Source organism: Cyprinus carpio, chromosome B15 (assembly GCF_018340385.1).
Source record: "Cyprinus carpio isolate SPL01 chromosome B15, ASM1834038v1, whole genome shotgun sequence".
In the NCBI taxonomy this organism is placed as follows: Eukaryota; Metazoa; Chordata; class Actinopteri; order Cypriniformes; family Cyprinidae; genus Cyprinus; species Cyprinus carpio.
In genome coordinates this window covers 27,266,505-27,286,102 of record NC_056611.1, presented here as the reverse complement: position 1 = coordinate 27,286,102, position 19,598 = coordinate 27,266,505, and the positions used below count along the sequence as shown (strand labels likewise).

At 35.1% G+C, this 19,598-nt stretch overlaps 2 protein-coding genes and 1 pseudogene across 2 annotated transcripts in view; 1 reads left to right on the top strand and 2 right to left on the bottom strand.

Moving 5' to 3' along the window:
- LOC109100902 (L-aminoadipate-semialdehyde dehydrogenase-phosphopantetheinyl transferase) overlaps positions 1-7,516 on the bottom strand; it is a 7,847-nt gene extending 331 nt beyond the window's left edge. Inside the window, exons 1-7 of the mRNA XM_042740097.1 lie at positions 7,161-7,516; positions 6,050-6,278; positions 4,764-4,885; positions 3,149-3,307; positions 2,011-2,079; positions 1,797-1,938; positions 1,471-1,543 (exon numbers count right to left, since the gene is read on the bottom strand). Of these exons, the coding sequence (XP_042596031.1) occupies positions 1,471-1,543; positions 1,797-1,938; positions 2,011-2,079; positions 3,149-3,307; positions 4,764-4,885; positions 6,050-6,278; positions 7,161-7,304 (938 nt within the window). The 5' untranslated portion in view covers positions 7,305-7,516. The remainder of the gene's footprint in view (positions 1-1,470; positions 1,544-1,796; positions 1,939-2,010; positions 2,080-3,148; positions 3,308-4,763; positions 4,886-6,049; positions 6,279-7,160) is intronic.
- Positions 7,517-7,582: 66 nt separating this feature from the next.
- LOC109100903 (myb/SANT-like DNA-binding domain-containing protein 4) lies at positions 7,583-12,136 on the top strand. Its single transcript, XM_019114339.2, has 3 exons — positions 7,583-7,700; positions 9,000-9,656; positions 10,971-12,136. The coding sequence occupies exons 2-3, from the start codon at positions 9,177-9,179 to the stop codon at positions 11,715-11,717; spliced, it is 1,227 nt and encodes a 408-aa protein (XP_018969884.2). The 5' UTR covers positions 7,583-7,700; positions 9,000-9,176; the 3' UTR covers positions 11,718-12,136.
- A 5,598-nt stretch (positions 12,137-17,734) lies between these two features.
- LOC109073550 overlaps positions 17,735-19,598 on the bottom strand; it is a 77,930-nt pseudogene continuing 76,066 nt past the window's right edge.

Here is a 19,598-nt window from a genome sequence, read left to right as displayed (position 1 = left end):
AAAGAACAAACCCCTTCAGAGTTTCTTTCCCATGGGACAGCGATACTGTTGTTTTAACCTTTGACCTTGGAAATACTTTCCGTCAAACAGACAGAAAGCAGACACACACACTTGTGCTCGAGCTCTCTCACTCCATCCTGATTTACTCAGGACCCGATGATAAATCTTTAACAGAAACACTCTCAGAGGAGGAGAGCTGTTGTCTTTAATGCAGCTCTCGCTCGCTCTCCCGCTTTTATGAGCGTGTGATTTAGGAAGCGTTTGGCTGATGCTCTAGATTTCAGGAGAATATAAAGCCCTATGAACATATGCATGTTTCAGCATTGCACTGGACTGTATTTGTGCAGTATTTCAGACTGCATTTTATTATTAAACAGATAGTTCTGGGATCAAAATCTAATCTAATTGATGTAATCATTTATCAAACACTAAACATCACAAATATACTTTGTCAAGGCAAAGAAATTCAATTCAAATACCAGTTTATGCTATTTCTTAATTTATTTATAATAAGAAATCCTAAAAATTACTAGTAATTAATGTAATAATTTATTAAACATGAAACATCAGGATATGCTTCATATCGAGCTAAAAAATGGTAAACATTTTATTTAAAAAATATATTAATAATAATAAAGAAATCCTAAAAATTTCTATTAAATGTAATAATTTGTTGAACATTAAATATTGTCAATATGCTTCACATCAAGTCAAAACAAAAACAACAACAACAGGGGTTTCTATTTCTAAAAAAGGTAAAATAAACATGTTTCTAAATAGTTATTGATCATAAAAATAAATTCTAAAAATTACTATTAATTAATGTAACAATCTGTCGACATTTAAACATTGACAATATGCTTCGCGTCAAGCCAAAAACACAGGTATCTCTACTTCTAAAAAAAAAAAAAAAAAAAAAAAAGAATATATATATATATATATATATATATATAATATATATATAAAATCTTTGATAAATATAATTATCAATAAAAAGAATTTAAATAATAAATTGAAAATTTTTTTTTTTTTTTTTTGAACATTAAAAATGACCAGTATGCCTCATTTTGCATCATTTTATATCATATTAAACTTTTTCGTGTCTGGTTTATAGACAGCTTTAAGAAAATGCAAATCACATGCAACCAAAACAAGACTCTAATTGGATGGTGCATTATTAAATTGCATCATGAAAACTCATTTATATTAAAATTTAAATTTGAAATGTTCATCACTCAACAATCTGCTTAGTACAGAGTTTAATTTAAATCGGATCCCATCTGTGTTTCCGATGAGTTCATCCTCGAGCGTTCTGCTTTGCTGTAATAGACTTTGCTCTTTTAACCTCTCGAGTCTAGACGACAGGCTCAGTAACTCACAAGCTGTGTGGCTGCAGCTCCTGTCAATCAGCGCGAGGGGCGGGACTTTACCGCACAAATAAAATAACGGCACAAGAGCGGAAACGCATACCTGCGTCTGAACAGCAGCGATTTGTTAAAAGCAGGACCTCTCAAACACACCGAGCTAATGGCCTGCTGAATGTCTGCTGATAAAAATAGACAGTGGCAGATGGAGAGAATGAGAGAGAGAGACTTCAGGAGGTGTAGGTTGGGAAAATAAACTCATCTCTTACATAAACGGGTCATTCCTACTGTATGCAGTACATTTTCATGTTCCCATCAGATATGTCGTACTGTCAAAAAGTAATATTCATAAATAAAAAGAAAATAAAAAAATTACACAAATAAACATACAAACAATCAACTTCATTCAACTCTGTCCAAAATGTCTCAAACTTGCTTTTCCCTTTTTGCTCTGAAATCTCTCCCAGTAGGCGGGGTCTTCCTCTAGAAGGGGCGTGGCTTTAGACATAAGATCACTGAAACTCAACAGTGTGAACGAAAGGGGCGGAGCTTCACAAACAGTCCCACCGTCCTCCTATAATACAAAGACGTAAGATGTCATGAACTGTCTTGTCCTCTAAAATCGTGTGAAAATCGCTAAACTCACTCCAGCTGTGCTGATATCTGGTTTTCCCAGCGCCACAGCGACGTGATGATCTTTGTCCAATAAGCTCTCCTGAAAAACAGAAAAAAAGACAATTATGAGTTGTTTTCATATTTAATTATAATAATACTATTATAAGAATACTGTCTGTCTCTCTCTCTCTCTCTCTATATATATATACTTCAACAAAATGGTAAAAAATAAATTCTCTAAAAAATATTAATAAAAAGAAATCCAAAAATTTACTATTACTTCATGTAATAATTTATTGAACATTAAACATCACCGATATGCTTCACATCAAGCCAAAAACTAGTATTTCTAGAAATATTTTTCTTAATAAAAAATAAAAAATTAAATATATATGTGTGTGTGTGTGTATGTATGTGTGTGTGTGTATATATATATATATATATATATATATATATATATATATATCCTAAATAATAAGCTGAACATTTAGTGAACAAGAACTATGTGAGATTAATTAAAATGTCTATTAATTAATAGTAATTTTTAGGATTTTTACAACCTTTTATAAGTGAGTGGTGTGTGTGTATATATATATATATAATATCTATATATATATATATTATATATATGAGAGAGAGACAGATAGATAGATATGATAGATAAATATAGACAGACAGATAGATAATTATAAAAAATACACACACACATATATATAAAATACTGTATGCCTATACATAAATAATAGAAGCCTGTTTCCACCAATGGATAAAAAATGTAATTGCACAGTTCTGACAATTTTTTCAGATACAAATACAGATTTCTGACTTTCTTTCTATCCGTTCTGTCTCTACATGTCACAATGCTGACGTTTCTTCCCAGTTTTTTGTTTCTGCTACTGAATGTGCTCATGCTGAATAACTTTTTTCCTCAGATGCAAGATGAAAGGGCCAGAGGAATGAAGAACGTGAGCTCTCTCTAGGAAGCGAGAAGCGTCTGTGATCTGAGTCACGTTCACACGCTCTGATAGACACAGAGACCATGAGAAACACACACACACACACACACACACACACACACATACACAACCCTCATCCGGCTGTCTCATGGGCTGAGAGGATGAACCTGTGTGCTGAGTGACTAGTTAGTAATGCTGCTATATAAGACACACCTCAAATGTCCAGTCCTCTGCTTCACTGTCCAGGTACATCCGTGTCTGCCGGTACACTTGCCCCTCTCTCATCTGATTGGGCGAGATGTGAAACTCCACCCTCTGCAGATCGAAGCCCAGCCCAGTGCCAATCGCTTTGATGAAGCTCTCCTTCAGCGCCTCGATGGACAGAAAAACAGACCAATCAGAGGTAATCAGGCCTCTCCAAAAACACATAACAAAATCTACAAAAAATACTAAAATATCAATATGTAATACTAAAAAAACACCAGTCAATTTTTTTAAAACACCAGTCACTTTTTTTAGTTCTTAAAAATTTTAAAAAATAAATAAAATATCAAAAACACAAAATTTTTTTAAAAACAATAATAAAAAAAAATATAAAAAATATTAAAAAGATATAATAACATATAAAAATTATAAAAAAAAAAAAAAATATACAAAATTAATTATAAAAAATAATATATGTAATATTTCATGAACATAAATTTTTAACATTATATAAATCTAATGTAAAATACAAAATGAATGCTAAAAAAAATACTAATCATGATAATTACAAAAATTAATTAATGTAGTAATTTCTTGAACATTAATTTTATATACACACTATATGGACAAAAGTATTGGAATACCCCCTTCTAATGAACAAGTTTGACTACTTAATGTTTGACTAATATTAATGTTTAAGCATATAATGATATTTTAGGGAATTGTGTGCAAAATATATATATATATATATATATATAAGTATTAATAATATAATAATATATATAATTAATAAAAAAAACCAAATATATATAATAATATATAATAATATATATAAGTCATATAAGTCATATATAGATATCTATAATAAATGTATTAAAGTAATAATAATATAAAAAAAAAAAAACATATATATATATATATATTAATTAATTCACAAAAAAAAAAACATCTTTTAGTGTAATTTCTTTCACATTTAAAATCACAATACATAAAACATTTTACTTTGTTAAAATCACCGTTATACTCTGATATATTTTCGTATGCATCTAGTTATTATTGCGACACATTTATTTCTTTTTAAAATACAAAACAAAATCAATCTGCTTTGTTATAAAACTAAATTTTTACAAAAATAATTTAACTACTGTAAGATATTCTGTAGACATCCTCAAAGGTCAAAAGATTCATAAATAAGGCAAATAATGCAATTTTTTAACTAAAAATGTAAAACTGCATGTAGTGTTCTTGTAAGGTTAGGTTTGTACAGATAGGTGAGTGTGTGTGTGTGTGTGTGTGTGTGTGTGACTGACCACATTCTCACCTACAGCACTGATACAAGTACACGTGTGTGTGTGTGTGTGTGTGTGTGTGTGTGTGTGTTTATGAGAGTCCTCAAATGACCACAGACTGGCATAACTGAGTCATGCTGAAGTGATGAGATCACATCGCCATGGAAACAGGGATCAGAATTGGAACAGTTTCATCCAGCACCATTTCTCTCCCGCTGCGATGTGCTTCTAGATGTGTGTAAGTGTGTGTGTAAGTGTGTGAGCACATCTTGTTGCCAGGAGGTGGTGATGATGATGATGATGATGCTACAGGAAGCAGCGGTTGCTATAGTTACCCAGTGCCTATAAAACATGTCCAGTTGGTCCCAGTCTGATCCGGCCTTCCGGATGTTCCTCCACTCCAGATCCGTAAACTGACGATTCATGATCCGGAAAAACTCCTGTACGGAGCTGCTGCCTGAGGTGCACACAAACACACACAGAAATCACCTGAAAGCTCACATGCTACACTTGTGTTACCCTTGAATTTCACATTAGTGAAGGTTTCTGCACCAAAAATGTTGTACTTTAATTTTTTATAACAATTTTTCTTTGACCTTTACATTTAAACACAGCTTTTGCTACTGTTCCTTTAGAATGTAATTGGTTTTTACCACCTTTATATTTATTTTTCCTGTGTACAGACGCAGTCACTTAATATTGAACAGGTTTTGATATTTAAATGTAGCCATCATATGTAAATGAGTGCTATATAATATATATAAATTTATAAATATAAATCTAATAATTTATATATATATATTCTATGTAAAATATATATATTATATATATAGATATATAGATATATATATATATTGTAAAATGTAAATATCATTCATAACACTATAATTTAATAATACTAATATATACATAATAATATTTTATGTTATATATTAGTATTATTAAATTAAAGTGTTATGAATGATATTAACATTTTCCATAGTACGAATAGAATAATATAATATTATATATAATATCTATATAATCTGATATATTCATAATATAAATACATTAAAAAAATTAATTAATTTCTACAATTTTAAACAATGGATGTGTATTTCATATCAAGGCAAACAAAAATAACAAAATAAAACACTGGTAACTTTGGTCAAATCAGCGCAATACTCTTTCTTCTTTCTTTAGCATACATAATCCATCATAATTAATTAGTGTTGTCATAATTAATTTGTTGTTTTTGCAGTTTATTTCAGAAAATGTTTTGGGTGACCGTGGAGGGAGTTTTGAGTTGTGGATGTTACAGTGAATCACAGAGTACACAGAACTCTGCATTATTTCATAAAAGCAAGAAAAATCAGTAATTTAATAATCATGTTCTACACAGGAACATGATTGCTGCGAGCTGATACAAATTTACATTTTACAGCAAAGCCAGAATTTATGCAACTCAAAAACCCTTTCTGAGCTCCATTCTTTCTCAGTCTGCTCTGCCTGAAGCACAGGTATAGAGCGCCACCTGCTGGCCGCTGCTGGACCCGCAGTGTCTCCTGTGCTGTACTGGTGACTGTAGTGAGGATTGGAAGCTCAGGTGATATAGTAGGAGCTCAAGGGCAGGGAAAGTCACCTGGTCTGCTGGTCTTCATCACATCAACGCCCACCTGGCGTCCCGGTTCTCCTGCCAGCACGGCGTAATCTCCCTGATGGGACACGTTGAAGTTCCAGTGGGTGACGCCGGGGGTGGATGAGGTCCGTGGCAGGAACGGTTTCCCTCGCGCTGTTCTTTCCAGACGAAACCCGTCCCATGCAAGACCCATCTTCTCACACACCAGCTTTCTGATCAGCAGACGACCAGCCTGGTGCACACACACAAAGAAATCTAAACCAACTAACAACATGGTGCTATTATTAAATAACGAAAAAAAATGGGTGCAATTAGGTTCCAAGATATAATCAAATTAGGCTAAAGTATTCCTTTGTACACCAAGCTGTTTAGGAGCTGTACTGGAGTTTTTTTTTTCTTTTTTTGTGAATGTGAAAGTTATATCGTATTATATCATAAACAAATGAATGCATGAATGAATGAATTAAGTCATGCATAAATCAATAAATAATCAAATGAATGCATAAATTAATTAACTAATAAACTAAATAAACAGTGAATGAATTCATAAACAAATCAATAAATAATATATAAATGAATCAATTAATTAGTAAATGAATGTATGCATCAATTAATACATAATGAATGCCTGAATGAATAAGTGAATCGATGCATAATTAAATTAAATGGATGAATTAATAAACAAATTATGCATAAATAAAAGTGTAAATAAATGAACCAATTAATTAATAAATAATAAATAATTACATAAAAAGAAATAAATGCATAAATAAAATTAATACATGAATAATTATATTAATTGAGTGATTCGTGAAATAAATAATGAATGCAGAAATAAGTAAATAAATAAACGAATGAATTAATAAAAGCATGCATGAAATGCAGTCAAATTTCTCATAAAAAGTTAGTAGATGACACTTTGTTATCTACTGCAATGACATTTATATAGCAAATCTATCTATAATTTCAATTTTAGTTGTGCAAAGGGAAATATTAAAAAAAAAATAATATGAACATAATATTAAAATATCAGAAGTGCAAAAAATAATAATAATAATAATAATAATAATAATAATAATAATAATAATAAAAAACATCTGTCTGTTGTACCCACCATAGCGGATTTTGCATCTTTGGCGAACACGAACTGCGCGATCCGTTCTTTCTCCTCCTGCTGCACGCACCGGGCCGCCAGGGTCCACTCGGAACGGGTCGGTACCCACGAACCGCAGCGGAACGCCCACCGGACCCCCTCCATTCCAGACAACCACTGTTATTATCCTATAGCACCGGTGCTAGTGGAAATACGCATAATTATCAGCTGTTATATATTATAAAGTTGCGGTTCATTATTGTAATATTAATTAATAATACGCAGTCATAATTATTGTATGTTATTATATCGTCTTATGCAATTTGTAGCATTTGTTTTGCTTTCTCTGGTACGCCTGCACGTGTTTCAAACCACACGCAGGAATCCGGAAGAATGTGCTGTGGGCGGGGCTGAACGGTGAGCGCCTCGTTTGATTGGCTAATGGAGAGGGCGGTGACGCTCGGTGACCAATCGCGCGTTGCCGGAAGTGTTCGGCACCGTTCGGTTGTGGAGGCGGAGCGGGACGCGTGTGGATGGAGAGGTTGATGCTTTTCTTCACCGGTGAGTGTTTGAATAAAAATTAATTAAAATAAGCACGACGTTTTTTATTTGTTGTTGTGGTGTGTGTTATGGCGTTTGTGTTTTTTGTTAGGCTATATAAAGAGCCATATGTGTGGAAAACATAATAGTATAGGTTTCTATTGCAGCGCTTTCTGGCGACATGTTTATAATTGAACTGCAGAAACACAACATCAGCTCTGATGTGTTTATGTTTGATATAAGTGATAGTATTCGCATTATGTGATGTCATATTGATAATCATGTTGTGTATAGATATACTTGACAAAATATTTCCTTGTAATCATATTTTTCTCCTAAAAAAAAAAAAAAAAAAAAACGCCAAATGTATTATTGTAATGGTATGAAATGGTAATAAGGTACTGCATGACGATTATGGAATCTTCTTCAAACATCATTTGATCAAATTTATTTATTTATTTATTTCTAGTTCTAACACATTAGAATGATTTCGGAAGGATAATGTGACACTAAGGGCTGAAGTAATGATGCTGAAAATTCAGATTTGCATCACAAGAATAAATAATATTTTAAAACATATTCAAATATAAAACACTTACTTTAAATTGCTGTAATATTTAGATTTTTTACTGTATTTTTTAAAAATCAAATAAATGCATACTTGGTGAGCACAACAGACTTTCAGAAACATTAAAAGAATCGTACCAGCCACAAACTTCTGAATGCTGATGTATATTTTTATAAATATGTGACCCCGGAGCACAAGACCAGTCATAAGGGTCAAATTTTTGAAATCGAGAATTATACAACATCTGAAAGCTGAATAAATACGCTTTCTATTGATGTATGGTTTGTTAGGATATAGCACAATATTTGGCCGAGATGCATCTATTTGAAAATCTGGAATCTGAGGATGCAAAAAAAAAAAAAAAAAAAAAAAAAAAAAAAGGGAAATATTGAGAAAATCACCTTTAAAGTTGTCCAAATGAATTCTTAGCAATGCATATTACTAATCAAAAATTTGTATATATTTACAGTGAGAAATTTACAAAATATCTTCATGGAACATGATCTTTACTCAATATCCTAATGATTTTTGGCATAAAAGCAAAAATGATAATTTGGACCCATACAATGTATTTTTGGCTATTGCTACAAATATGACTGGTTTTGTGCTCCAGGGTCACGTGTATGCAATATATTGTAACAACTAAATCTGTGTTCTATCTGTTTCAGTGCACATGAAACAACTTACACAAATATCACATTATTAACACAAAATTACCACATGTAACTAAATCTGTGTTTGTTTTGTTGTAGGAGACCAGATGGTGTGTTCCTGCTGCTGCTAGGAGGACAGTTTGACCTCTGAATGACCTCAGCGCTTTCCCACTCACAGAAACAGAAAATGTGTGTCAGCATGAACTTGAAGATGTGTCTGGAGTGACCGAATTCGTTCAGCATCCAGTCATCTCTCAGCAGCCGATCATCTCCAGCATGGACTTCCTGCAGATGAAGCACCTGAAGAGGAAGAGGAAGAGCAACTACAGCGTGAAGGAAACTCAGACTCTGATCCGCGAGATCCACAAGCGACGTGAGATTTTGTTCTCGCGCCAGCAGAACATGGCTATTAACGAGCTGAAGCGGCGCGCGTGGGAGGAGGTGGCGGACAGCGTGAACGCGCTCGGCGAGGGAGAGCTGCGCACGGCGGCCGAGGTCAAGCGCCGCTACCTGGACTGGCGTGCATTGATGAAACGAAAGCAGCTTCAGGCCGAGTTATCGTCGGGATTGAAGCAGGAGTTTGAAGCTTCGTCTCCCGATAACGACGCGTCTCTGGGCGGCGGCGATCAGTCGCTGGACCTCAGTGGGTTTTCCAAAGACTCGTCGTGTGACTGGCAAGACCTGACGGACCTCGGGGAGCCCAGCACACACACGTCTGGAGTCAAAATAGAGGACGACGAGGCCTGCAGCTACAGAGTATGTACTAGACACAGAAATTGCCTTTTCAGATTTGTCCTACAGCTTCCATCAGAATGTCTCCTGCTTTGGTTGAAGTAGTCCTCAAACATGGTGGTCTTTTGTTTGAAAGAAATTCATTTTTATTCAGCAAGGATGCATTAAAGATATTAAAAATGTTACCATTTCAAATAAATGCTGTTCTTTTGAAATTTCTATTCATCTGTTAATCCTGAAAAATACAATGCATCACAGTTTCCACACAGCAGCAGCATTGATAATAATCAGAAATGTTTCTTTAGCAGCATATTAGAATGATTTCTGAAGATCGTGTGACTCTGAAGACTGGAATAATGATGCTGAAAATTCAGCTGCGCATCACAGAAATAAATGACAATTTATAGTATATTCACATAGAAAACACTTACTTTAAATTGTAATAATATTTCACAATTTTACAGTTTTTATTGTATTTTTTCATCAAATAAATTCAGCCTTGGTGAGCTAAAAAGACTTCTTTGAAGAACAAAAAAAAAAAAAAATTCCAGTCTTCATAAGAATGAAGATAAAAAAAAAAAACAAAAAAAAAAAACAATAAATAATAAAAAAAAATCAGTAATTTTCCATGGCTGTTTGGATGCAGTAAAACACCCACAAGTAGGTTTAAGTTTGCATTTTCTTCAGTCCCTAGATATAATTATAACCCTAAAATCAGAATTGGGCATAAAATAATGTCTTGCATGTGAAAACAGGCTGAGAATTAAACAAGTAGTTATAATCTGGCTTAGAGTAAGACAGGAATCATGTCTTTGTGGCAATTTTTCTGCTGATTAAGAATAAATACAAGACTTCTTCACCTTGCAAACACGTTATAAAAGCAAACATGCTTCTGAATGCATCATGTTTTGTGCAAACAACCATCAGTTTTGGAATCAGCACCTCAAATAATGAGAAACTACTACTGGAAATCATTCTGAAAATATGATACACACTGAAAAAAAATTATACTGAATTTTTTTAAGGTAAGTGGTTGCAAACAATTTATTTTAGCTACATTTAAAAAAAAAAAAAGTTGAAAGTTACTCAACTTAATTTGTTTATTTAAATGTAGCTAAAATAAATTGATTGCAACAACTTACCTTAATTAAATTTTTTTTTTTTCAGTGCAGGGGAGTGTTTATCTTAATTATCTTTGCAAAAATGCCCTGAAAATACCACTTATTAAATTGAAATACCTACTCATCCAAGTTAACCATAAACATTTGCTATCACGAAACAAATCTACTCATAGGTGTGCTTGGTCTCATTCTTGCTACTGACTTTGTGTCTGTCTAGTTGGAGGCGGAGGTTGGAGAAGGTGGTGAGGGTGAGGAGGACGATGAAGACTGTTTTCCCTCCATCCTCCCTGATATAGACCGCGAGGGCCGAGTTCCTGAGGTCTTCGCTCACATTGATGAATTCGGCATGTTGAGCTCCACGAAGCCCACGTTGGGCGCGGCGGCAAGTCGAGACCTGGGACTCGGAGTCGGGGGCTTGTCCGGGATGGGCGTAGCTGGACTGGAGAACACAAGTCTGCTGGTGGCGCTGGAGAGGCAGAGACTGGACCTGGAGAAACACCGCCTACAGGTGGAGTCTGAACGGCTGCAGGTGGAGAAAGAGCGCCTCCTGGTGGAGAAGGAGCGGTTCAGGCAGAGTGAGGTGGAGAGAGAGCGGCTGGAGCTGGAGAAGGAGCGGCTGCAGGTGGAGCGAGAACGATTGCGACTGCAGCTGCAACAGAACACGCCCCTCCAGCAGAGCCCCACCCCCTCGACATCTGTAGCCACGCCCACCACGTCATCCTCTGCCCCCTCATCGTCCTCATTGGATGGCGAGAAGGACAGGAAGCTGGTTTGGCCGATGGTGGTGGATCTGGAGGCGGAGAAGCTTAAGTTAGAGAAAGAGCGCCTCCTGCTGGAGAAGGAGAGACTGCAGTTCTTCAAGTTTGAGTCGGGAAGACTGCAGATTGAGAAAGAGCGCCTGCAGGTGGAGAAAGAGAGGCTGCAGCTTCACAAAGATGGACAACAGATGGCGCTGCACTCGTGAAACACCATAGATACAGCCGGGTTTGTTACCGTAGTTATCTATTAATCTCTATGGGGAAAAATTTTAATATTTGTGTCTTATGCACTTTAAATAAAGCAAAAAAAAAATCTATTATTTCTGTCAGACGTTTGAAAAAGGAAAAAGTCAGGCAATGATTGCGAGAAGTTTATAAACAAGATGCATGTGGACTCAGTTTTGAACATTTGCAGCAGTAGACTGTGCATTTTTAAATATAAATATGAAATATGATAAATGAATGTCAGAAAATTACCTCATTGCACAGAAAAGCAGAAGAAAACTGTGATTGTACATGCGTCTTTTATCATCTTGTTGCTGAAATGGTTGTATTCGCAGCACTTCAGTGTTGTTATTGTTAACTAAAAAAACTGAAAACATCGTTAATCGACAAAAAAAAAATATATATAAATTTTAGGTGAAAAAATGTAAAATTTTAAAAAAAGTTTGAGCTCTAAAGATAAATATTTAAAAGAAAACATTAAATATTTAATTTAAAATAGCAAACTTAAAACTAAAATGAAAATAAAAAAATACTATAATAGTATAGCTATAATAGTATAAATAAATACTATAATAGTATATAAATAAAACTAATTACACCTTGTATTTCAGCTTTTTATATTAAATTAACTGAAAAAAAAAACCTGTCCTGATTTTTTTTTTTTTTTGGCTTTATATGAAGTGCAAAAACCACACTTTTTTGGTGCTTTCCTTTCTAAAAAATAGCCAAATTTTAATGTATTATTTATTTCTCCTGTTTTTCACTAAAGAAATGAATGGATATCTATGGTAAACTGTTTCTGGCTGTATCTATAGATAAGATCAGCCCACATGATTGCCTTCTGTACATGCAAAACAACTTTAACGCATTATAACGCTGATTCGGTTGAGTATTGATATCTTGTAGAAATTGATGCAGAAGTATCTGAACATTCTTGTCACATATTATACAAAGAACAGATGCTTCTGATTACAAGACGTTATGTACTTTGTTACCATACTGTGATTAATGTACAGAGTGACACGGAGAGCTAAAAAAAAAGAGTTGGATTGTATAAGGGCTCTTATACGCAGCTGTGTTCACACTACAGCATGAATGGGGACCAAATCTGAGGCCTTATTTATGCCGAATTGTCATACGTTCTTAATTACGTATTTATTTTGAAATAATCAGGTTTGTCTCTGGTCTATCTTGACATCAATAATTGAAATAAGCTAAACAAATGTATATAAATGTGTTCGTAAAACCATAGGTGCTTGGATTCAGTTTTCCTTATTCACACTCACAAACATGAATGTGAACAGTCAAAGCAAAATTTCAAATGAGAGATATTTTATACTTCACCTCAAAATCAAGACAAAATATTTTATATACAAAAAAAATAATATTTTAGGACCATTAAAGGAATAGTTGACCCAAAAATGAACATTTGCTCAAAATGGACTCATCTAAAATGTAGATGAGTTTGTTTCTTTATTGGAACAGATTTGGAGAAATGTAGCATTCTATCACTCACCAATGAATCCTCTGCAGTGAATGGGTGCCGTCAGCAACCCGTTGTTTATGGCCAAAATATGGGTCCGTAATCCATAATAACGCTTCCTCCAGTGAAAAAGTCCATCTCCTGTTGTCTCTCACATCAAAATCTTTATCTCCTGATTCAGATGTGACCACTCTTTTACTGGAGGAAGTCTTATTATGGATTATGACTTTATCTGGAATCAATGGTTTGAAGTTAAAACATCTTAATGCTAGATTTGCTTACAAACACGCAGCTTGTGGCTCCTCAAGACATTAACTGATGGACTGGAGTGCTGTGGATTACTTGTGTATTATTGTGATGTTTTTATCAGCTGTTTGGACTCTCATTCTGACGGCACCCATTCACTGCAGAGCATCTATTGCTGAGACACCGATGCAATGCTAAATTTCTCCAAAACTGATGAAGAAACAAACTCCTCTACATCTTTGATGGCCTGAAGGTGAGCACATTTTCAGCAAATTTGCATTTTTGGAACAACTAATTCTTTACGGTGTTATTTCCTTGAAAACATTTCTGTAGTGTCTGGATGGTTTCTTGTTTCTTTTTTTCTTTTGATTTTGAGGTGAAACATGTTCTTCACAGGTTTTGTGAGATTTCGTCATAAAGGCCTGTATTGTGAATGTAGTCAGTGTTTATGAGTGTGTGTGTGTGTGTTCTCTTACAATAGTTGTTTTCAGGCTTTGATGATCCAGAAGTGCAGTTGTTGAGTGCTGATTGGTTTACGTGTTTCTGTGGATATGTGATTCTTGGTTACATTTATGCATCTTATCCAAAGCAATTTACATTGCACAGAAGGTACATGTTTTTTTTTTATCAGTTTGTGATCCCATGCCTTAGGAGTTTCATTCTAGAGCTCTTAGGCCTGTTTCACACATAAGCAGTGCATATACTTGTTTTGGCAAGTAGAGTTTCAGTTCTGGGCCTTTTCTTAATCTGCGAGTGCCATACTGAATTTCAGCAGAAAATATGGTGAAAATGATCTGTGAACCTTTTTATTGGCATGACCTTTTACAACAGGCTTCTCCTTTGAATAATATAGATTCAGTTCAGTTTTCTTTGCAATTTACTTCAATTGCATGTAAAACTTACTATGTTTTTTCCAGAAAATGGAAATGCATGTGCTGTTTTGTAACATGCAGACATCGAATAACATACAAAATCAATCAGCATGTCCACGCTGCTTGACAAACAAAAAGTAAAAATAATAGCTCACTCATGATTTCATAATTTTTGTCCATTAGTAAAGGAAGTACTCCATGTATAAACCCAGAAATCACTTTTTTGGTATAGATTTGCAGCAGAAACACTCTCCGCGTGTGAAACAGGTCTTACGGTTCAGTTCAGCTTCTCTCTGCGTTTCTCTAATCAAGTGGAAAACCAAAGCTGTGTGGTGACATGTTTTTTGTTTTTTCATTGGGTCTCCAGTGAAAATGTTTTCACGCTCAGATGAAGGTTGTGTATTTAAAGATAAAAGGTTTTATGGGTGTTTAGTTTTTGTGAGCTGGTGCTGTCAGCGTTGATGGACTCAAAAAGGAGTGTTTTATTGTACTGTATGTGCATTATGGTGAATAAATGGTGTGTGTGTGTGTGTGTTTTAAATGTATGTTCCTGATGTGGCAAAGCACAGAAAATAAACAGAATTTAAAGTACTGAAATGGCTTGATGAACCCAGTTTTCTTTCCTGTCTGTTTGTTTCCTGTTTAAATAAGATGTACACATTCTAAACTATTTGTTTTTGTAGTTTAAAAATGGTAGGTTAATAGTGCAGTGATAGTTCTTAATTCAAAACATTAAGGAAAATTGGCTTATATAGTCTCTTCTGTGCTCACCAGGGCTGCATTTATTTAATCAAAAATACAGTTATATTGTGAAATATTATTACAATTTCAAATAACTGTTTTCTATGTGAATATATTGTAAAATCTAATTTATTCCTGTGTTGCAAAGCTGATTTTTCAGCATCATTACTCCAGCCTTTAGTGTCCCGTGATGAAATGGGATGTTGTTGAGATTCTAAATGAGTTGTTTTTGCAGTTTAATTTCAATAACTAGTTGTTTTGAACCATTTTTGTGTTAGTTTCATAGTACAATACTCATATGTGGCCCAGACCCACAAAACTAGTGTTAAGTCGCTGGGGTATATTTGTAGCAACAGCCAAAAATACATTGTATGGGTCAAAATTATTATTTTGTTTATGCCAAAAATCATTAGGACATTAGATAAAGCTCATGTTTCATGAAGATATTTTGCAAATTTCCTACCGTAAATATATCAAAATTAAATTTTTGATTAGTAATATGCATTGCTAAGAACTTCATTTGGACAACTTTAAAGGTGATTTTTCTCAATATTTAGATTTTTTTTGGTTCCTCAGATTCCAGATTTTCAAATAGTTGTATATATCAGTCAAATATTGACTAATCCTAATAAACCATGCATCAATGGAAAGCTTATTTATTCAGCTTTCAGAAGATGCATAAATCTCAATTTCGAAAAATTTACCCTTATGACTGGTTTTGCGGTCCAGGGTCATGTATGGCTCATATTTTCTCTGTGAATAATGTGTTCAGCCCAATTCATTTGAAAAACGTTATATTGAATGCTTTAAACACATCATGATCCATCTGCTTTCAGATGAAAAGATGTCTTCCGTAAACGATATAATCATTTAGAAATGATCCCAACGGTGAAGTCAGGAAGTGTTTGTTTTTTATAGAAATGTCATAATATTCTGTTCAGATCTGTCACAGCGTTCCCTGCTCTGATATCGCTGTGATTCAGCTCTCATCTCTAGTATTTGAAGCTCACCGAATGTCTGTATTTCTAACAGAAGTATTTGTGTTCGTCCAAATAAAGCCCATGGGATTGAAACAGCAGTCTGGGAGAAGGAGACGAGTTTAGTAAACAGCGTCTGATGATGTGGGAAGGAATGGAAATCTCCAGAGAAAACCGGATATCCTCCCGATGATGGCGAGTCTCAGATGTGTCTGTCTGTAAGTGAGAATGAGCGAGATCTGGCCGTCAGATTGCTCTGTCTTTTTCTTTAATACCGTTTAAGTCTGGATTAAGCCTTATCCGTCTTGAGAGGAAATATGTTGATGTCTACAGGGTCAATTCTTCTGGTTCCTCAAAGAACGCTCTACTTTTTAAGATCCAAAGTTCTTGAGTTAATATATAATATTTGAAGATGTTGCATTTGTTGTTCAGGTAGTCTTTCTTCTTGGCAAAAATGTGTTTTGGAATATACTAGCTGGTTTCTAGGCTGGGCAAAGCTAGTTACCAGCAACAAGCCAGTTGGTTATACCAGTTTGAGATATCCGAGGTGTTTTTGGAGAATGATGTCTGTTGAACAGGTAAATGAGCCAATGCTAATGTGTCAGGCTGGTTGAGATGCACAAACAAACACATTCATGTTTTAAAACATGAATGTGTTTGTTTGGTCTACTAACTTTGTCCAGCCAATGACCAGTCTAGACTAGCTGGAAACTATGACTGAAGAACTACAACTGGTTTATCATCTGTGAACAACACACTTTGAACAGCACACCGAGTTCAATTACTCAATAACCCCAATTAAATTACCAGTTTCTCTTTCAGCTAAAAGAACATTTCTGGTAATAAAAAATCTTTACGGTGGGCCATTAGTTAAAATACTTTCTCTTAAACCAGATTAACGGCAAAGTCAGCTATAGGGTTGCAAAAAGGTGGAACATTTCCAGTAAATTCCAGATATTCCAGATATTTTTTTTTTTATATTCCAGGGATTTTTGGTAAGTTTCCGGAAATTTTTCACCCCTTTGCAACCCTAGTCAGCTATAAGTAAACCATTTGCAGTTTGGTTTCCACAAAATGTATAAACACTTTGACACTGATTTTTATGGCATCTCAACCAACCTAAATCATCACCAACTACATCACTACCAACCATCATCTTCTTCACCAAAAAAAAACATAAAAAACTATAAAAAACAGCTTCTGTCTTGATGTTTACAAGTTCTCCAGTTTCTTTAACAGTCAAACAAACTTTACATATTGCAATTCTAGGATCATTTTAGTCATTTTGGACATGGGAGAAGCACTTTCCAGTCAATAATTTCAGCTCTCCAAAATTGTTACATCTGAAAATTAATTTGACTTTTTTTTCTAATTCGATGAATATTTTCGGTCAGTGAAAATTTGGCGCATTACTAAATTTAACATTAAAAAGTATGAGTATCTTACAACAAAGGTTGTTGGTAGGCCTATTCATTGTAGTTTAATGAACACTATACCTAAATCTTTCATCATTTACTTTTTTAAATATATTTTTAGTGTTCCACAAAGGACGAAACTGATGTAAATGTAATTTAATTTTGTAATTTTTGGCGGAGCTGTTATTACAACTCCATTGGCATCAGATAAACCAAGGTCATGTTTCATTCACACCGTCTGAACGAATGCAAAGGAAAAAAAAGTATCGTATAAATGTTCCAGTTTTATTTGAATCGGTGGGTACAAAGAGAAAAACAAAAGAACGCAAAAACAAAACCAAACACCAAAGGTGTGAATCGGGAGTCGGTGTGACCCCGGTGTGCGATACGATGCGATGCGATGCGGTGTGGCGTTCTCTCGTGTGTTTGTGCGAAATGTGAAATGCGTGGACATTCATTAAGGACAAAGACACGTACACACTGTGTTACATCAGTTATCAAAACAACTGTTAACAGAACAGATGCCATGGTCTCACATGTTTTAGTTCAGATGTCCCTCTATTATATTCTGTATATATATAATACTGTGTGTATATAAAAGATCTCTTAATTACAAGTCAGGTCTCCCTATAGTCATTATTGCAATGATTTCTTATCTAAGATGCTTTATAAAAGAATTGTGTTCAGCTTTTACTACTGGTCTATTTACATTTCAGTCCAAAAAGCAAGCGGCTCCCGGCGGCGTCTTGAAGAAATCCTGTCGAGATGATAAAAGGTTGTTTCCGTCGTCCCCCTTCGTGGCTCCTGAGAGAATATCTACATACGGTTTAGTAGCTAGTGATTGTGGACCATGTCGTAAATACGTGATTTAATACAAGTTTGCTGATGTCAGGAAAGCGCGGCTAATGTCTCTACATTTACAGTTTACTGGTCGTGATTTTTCATCTGGTATGCGATGATGTTCGTCCCCAAAGTTAGGATAAGGCATCATGGATCCTTGATGCTCGCCAAGCGTTCGTATCCGTGCCGTCCCGGCTCATTTACAATTGTTGACGTCTTTTCCGAGGGCTGAAAGAGTGCGTTATCAGGGTAGTCGTGTTCGAGCCGGCGACGGCGTGCTTCTGCCGTGGTTTGCGTGAAATCTGAACTTCGGTAGAGGGGTAAGATGGTTTAAGGCACAAGGTGAGTTTTTGGTTTCTATGGGAGGTCGGAGGACACCACGGCGAGGGCGGGGCCATGTCGGAAGGAGGGGCCAGAGTGCACGGCCTTAGGGCAGTCTGGCCTCAGGACACGCCCATTTTCCCCCAGGCTGCCCGTGATTGACAAGCGGGCCTTGTTTCTCATGGCTTCCGAGAAGGTGAGCTAGAGAAGGGGGCGGGACGAGAGGCGGAGTCAGAATACTTGGAACTCTCTGGGGAGGGGAAACAATATATGCAAATGACACAGTGACGTCACAACGGAATCACGCGACACATTCACATCGACAGAACGGAGAAAAGCTCAAGGCCGCCACACACAAATACAGAAAACATCTCAAAATGTACAACATGGCTAGACATCTGCATTTCTAACGCCAGCATGCAGCCTTTCGCTCGTGTTCCCGCTAGATCTAGGGATTTAATTGTACAGTGTCCCGTGACAGTCAACACTTTATACGTTCATACTGCTAATGTTTCGTAAGCAGGGGTTTGGAGGTCAGTCGGATATTATTCAGTATCAGTACAGCATTATAGATTGGTTCGTTGATGTCGCTAACAACAAAAGAAAGAGAACGCAACCAAACATCATTAAACCAACAGCTGTTTGATCTATAATGCCTTACTTGTACCAAATAATGCATTGCGCATACCTGCTGTCTATAGCGGCAGATCTCAGCTGGTTTTGGTTTTATAACAAAGTTGTTTATTATTTTTAACCCTTGCATTATGTTGTGCGTCAGTTTGGGTTTTGAGTTGTCGGAAATACTGGTTAACACAAATGGTTAACCAATACTGTTTTTTTTATATATATATATCTATATTTGTATATATATAATATATATATATATATATATATATATATATATATATATATATATATATTTTTTGTGTGTGTGTGTGTGTGTGTATATATTTATATTTATTCACAG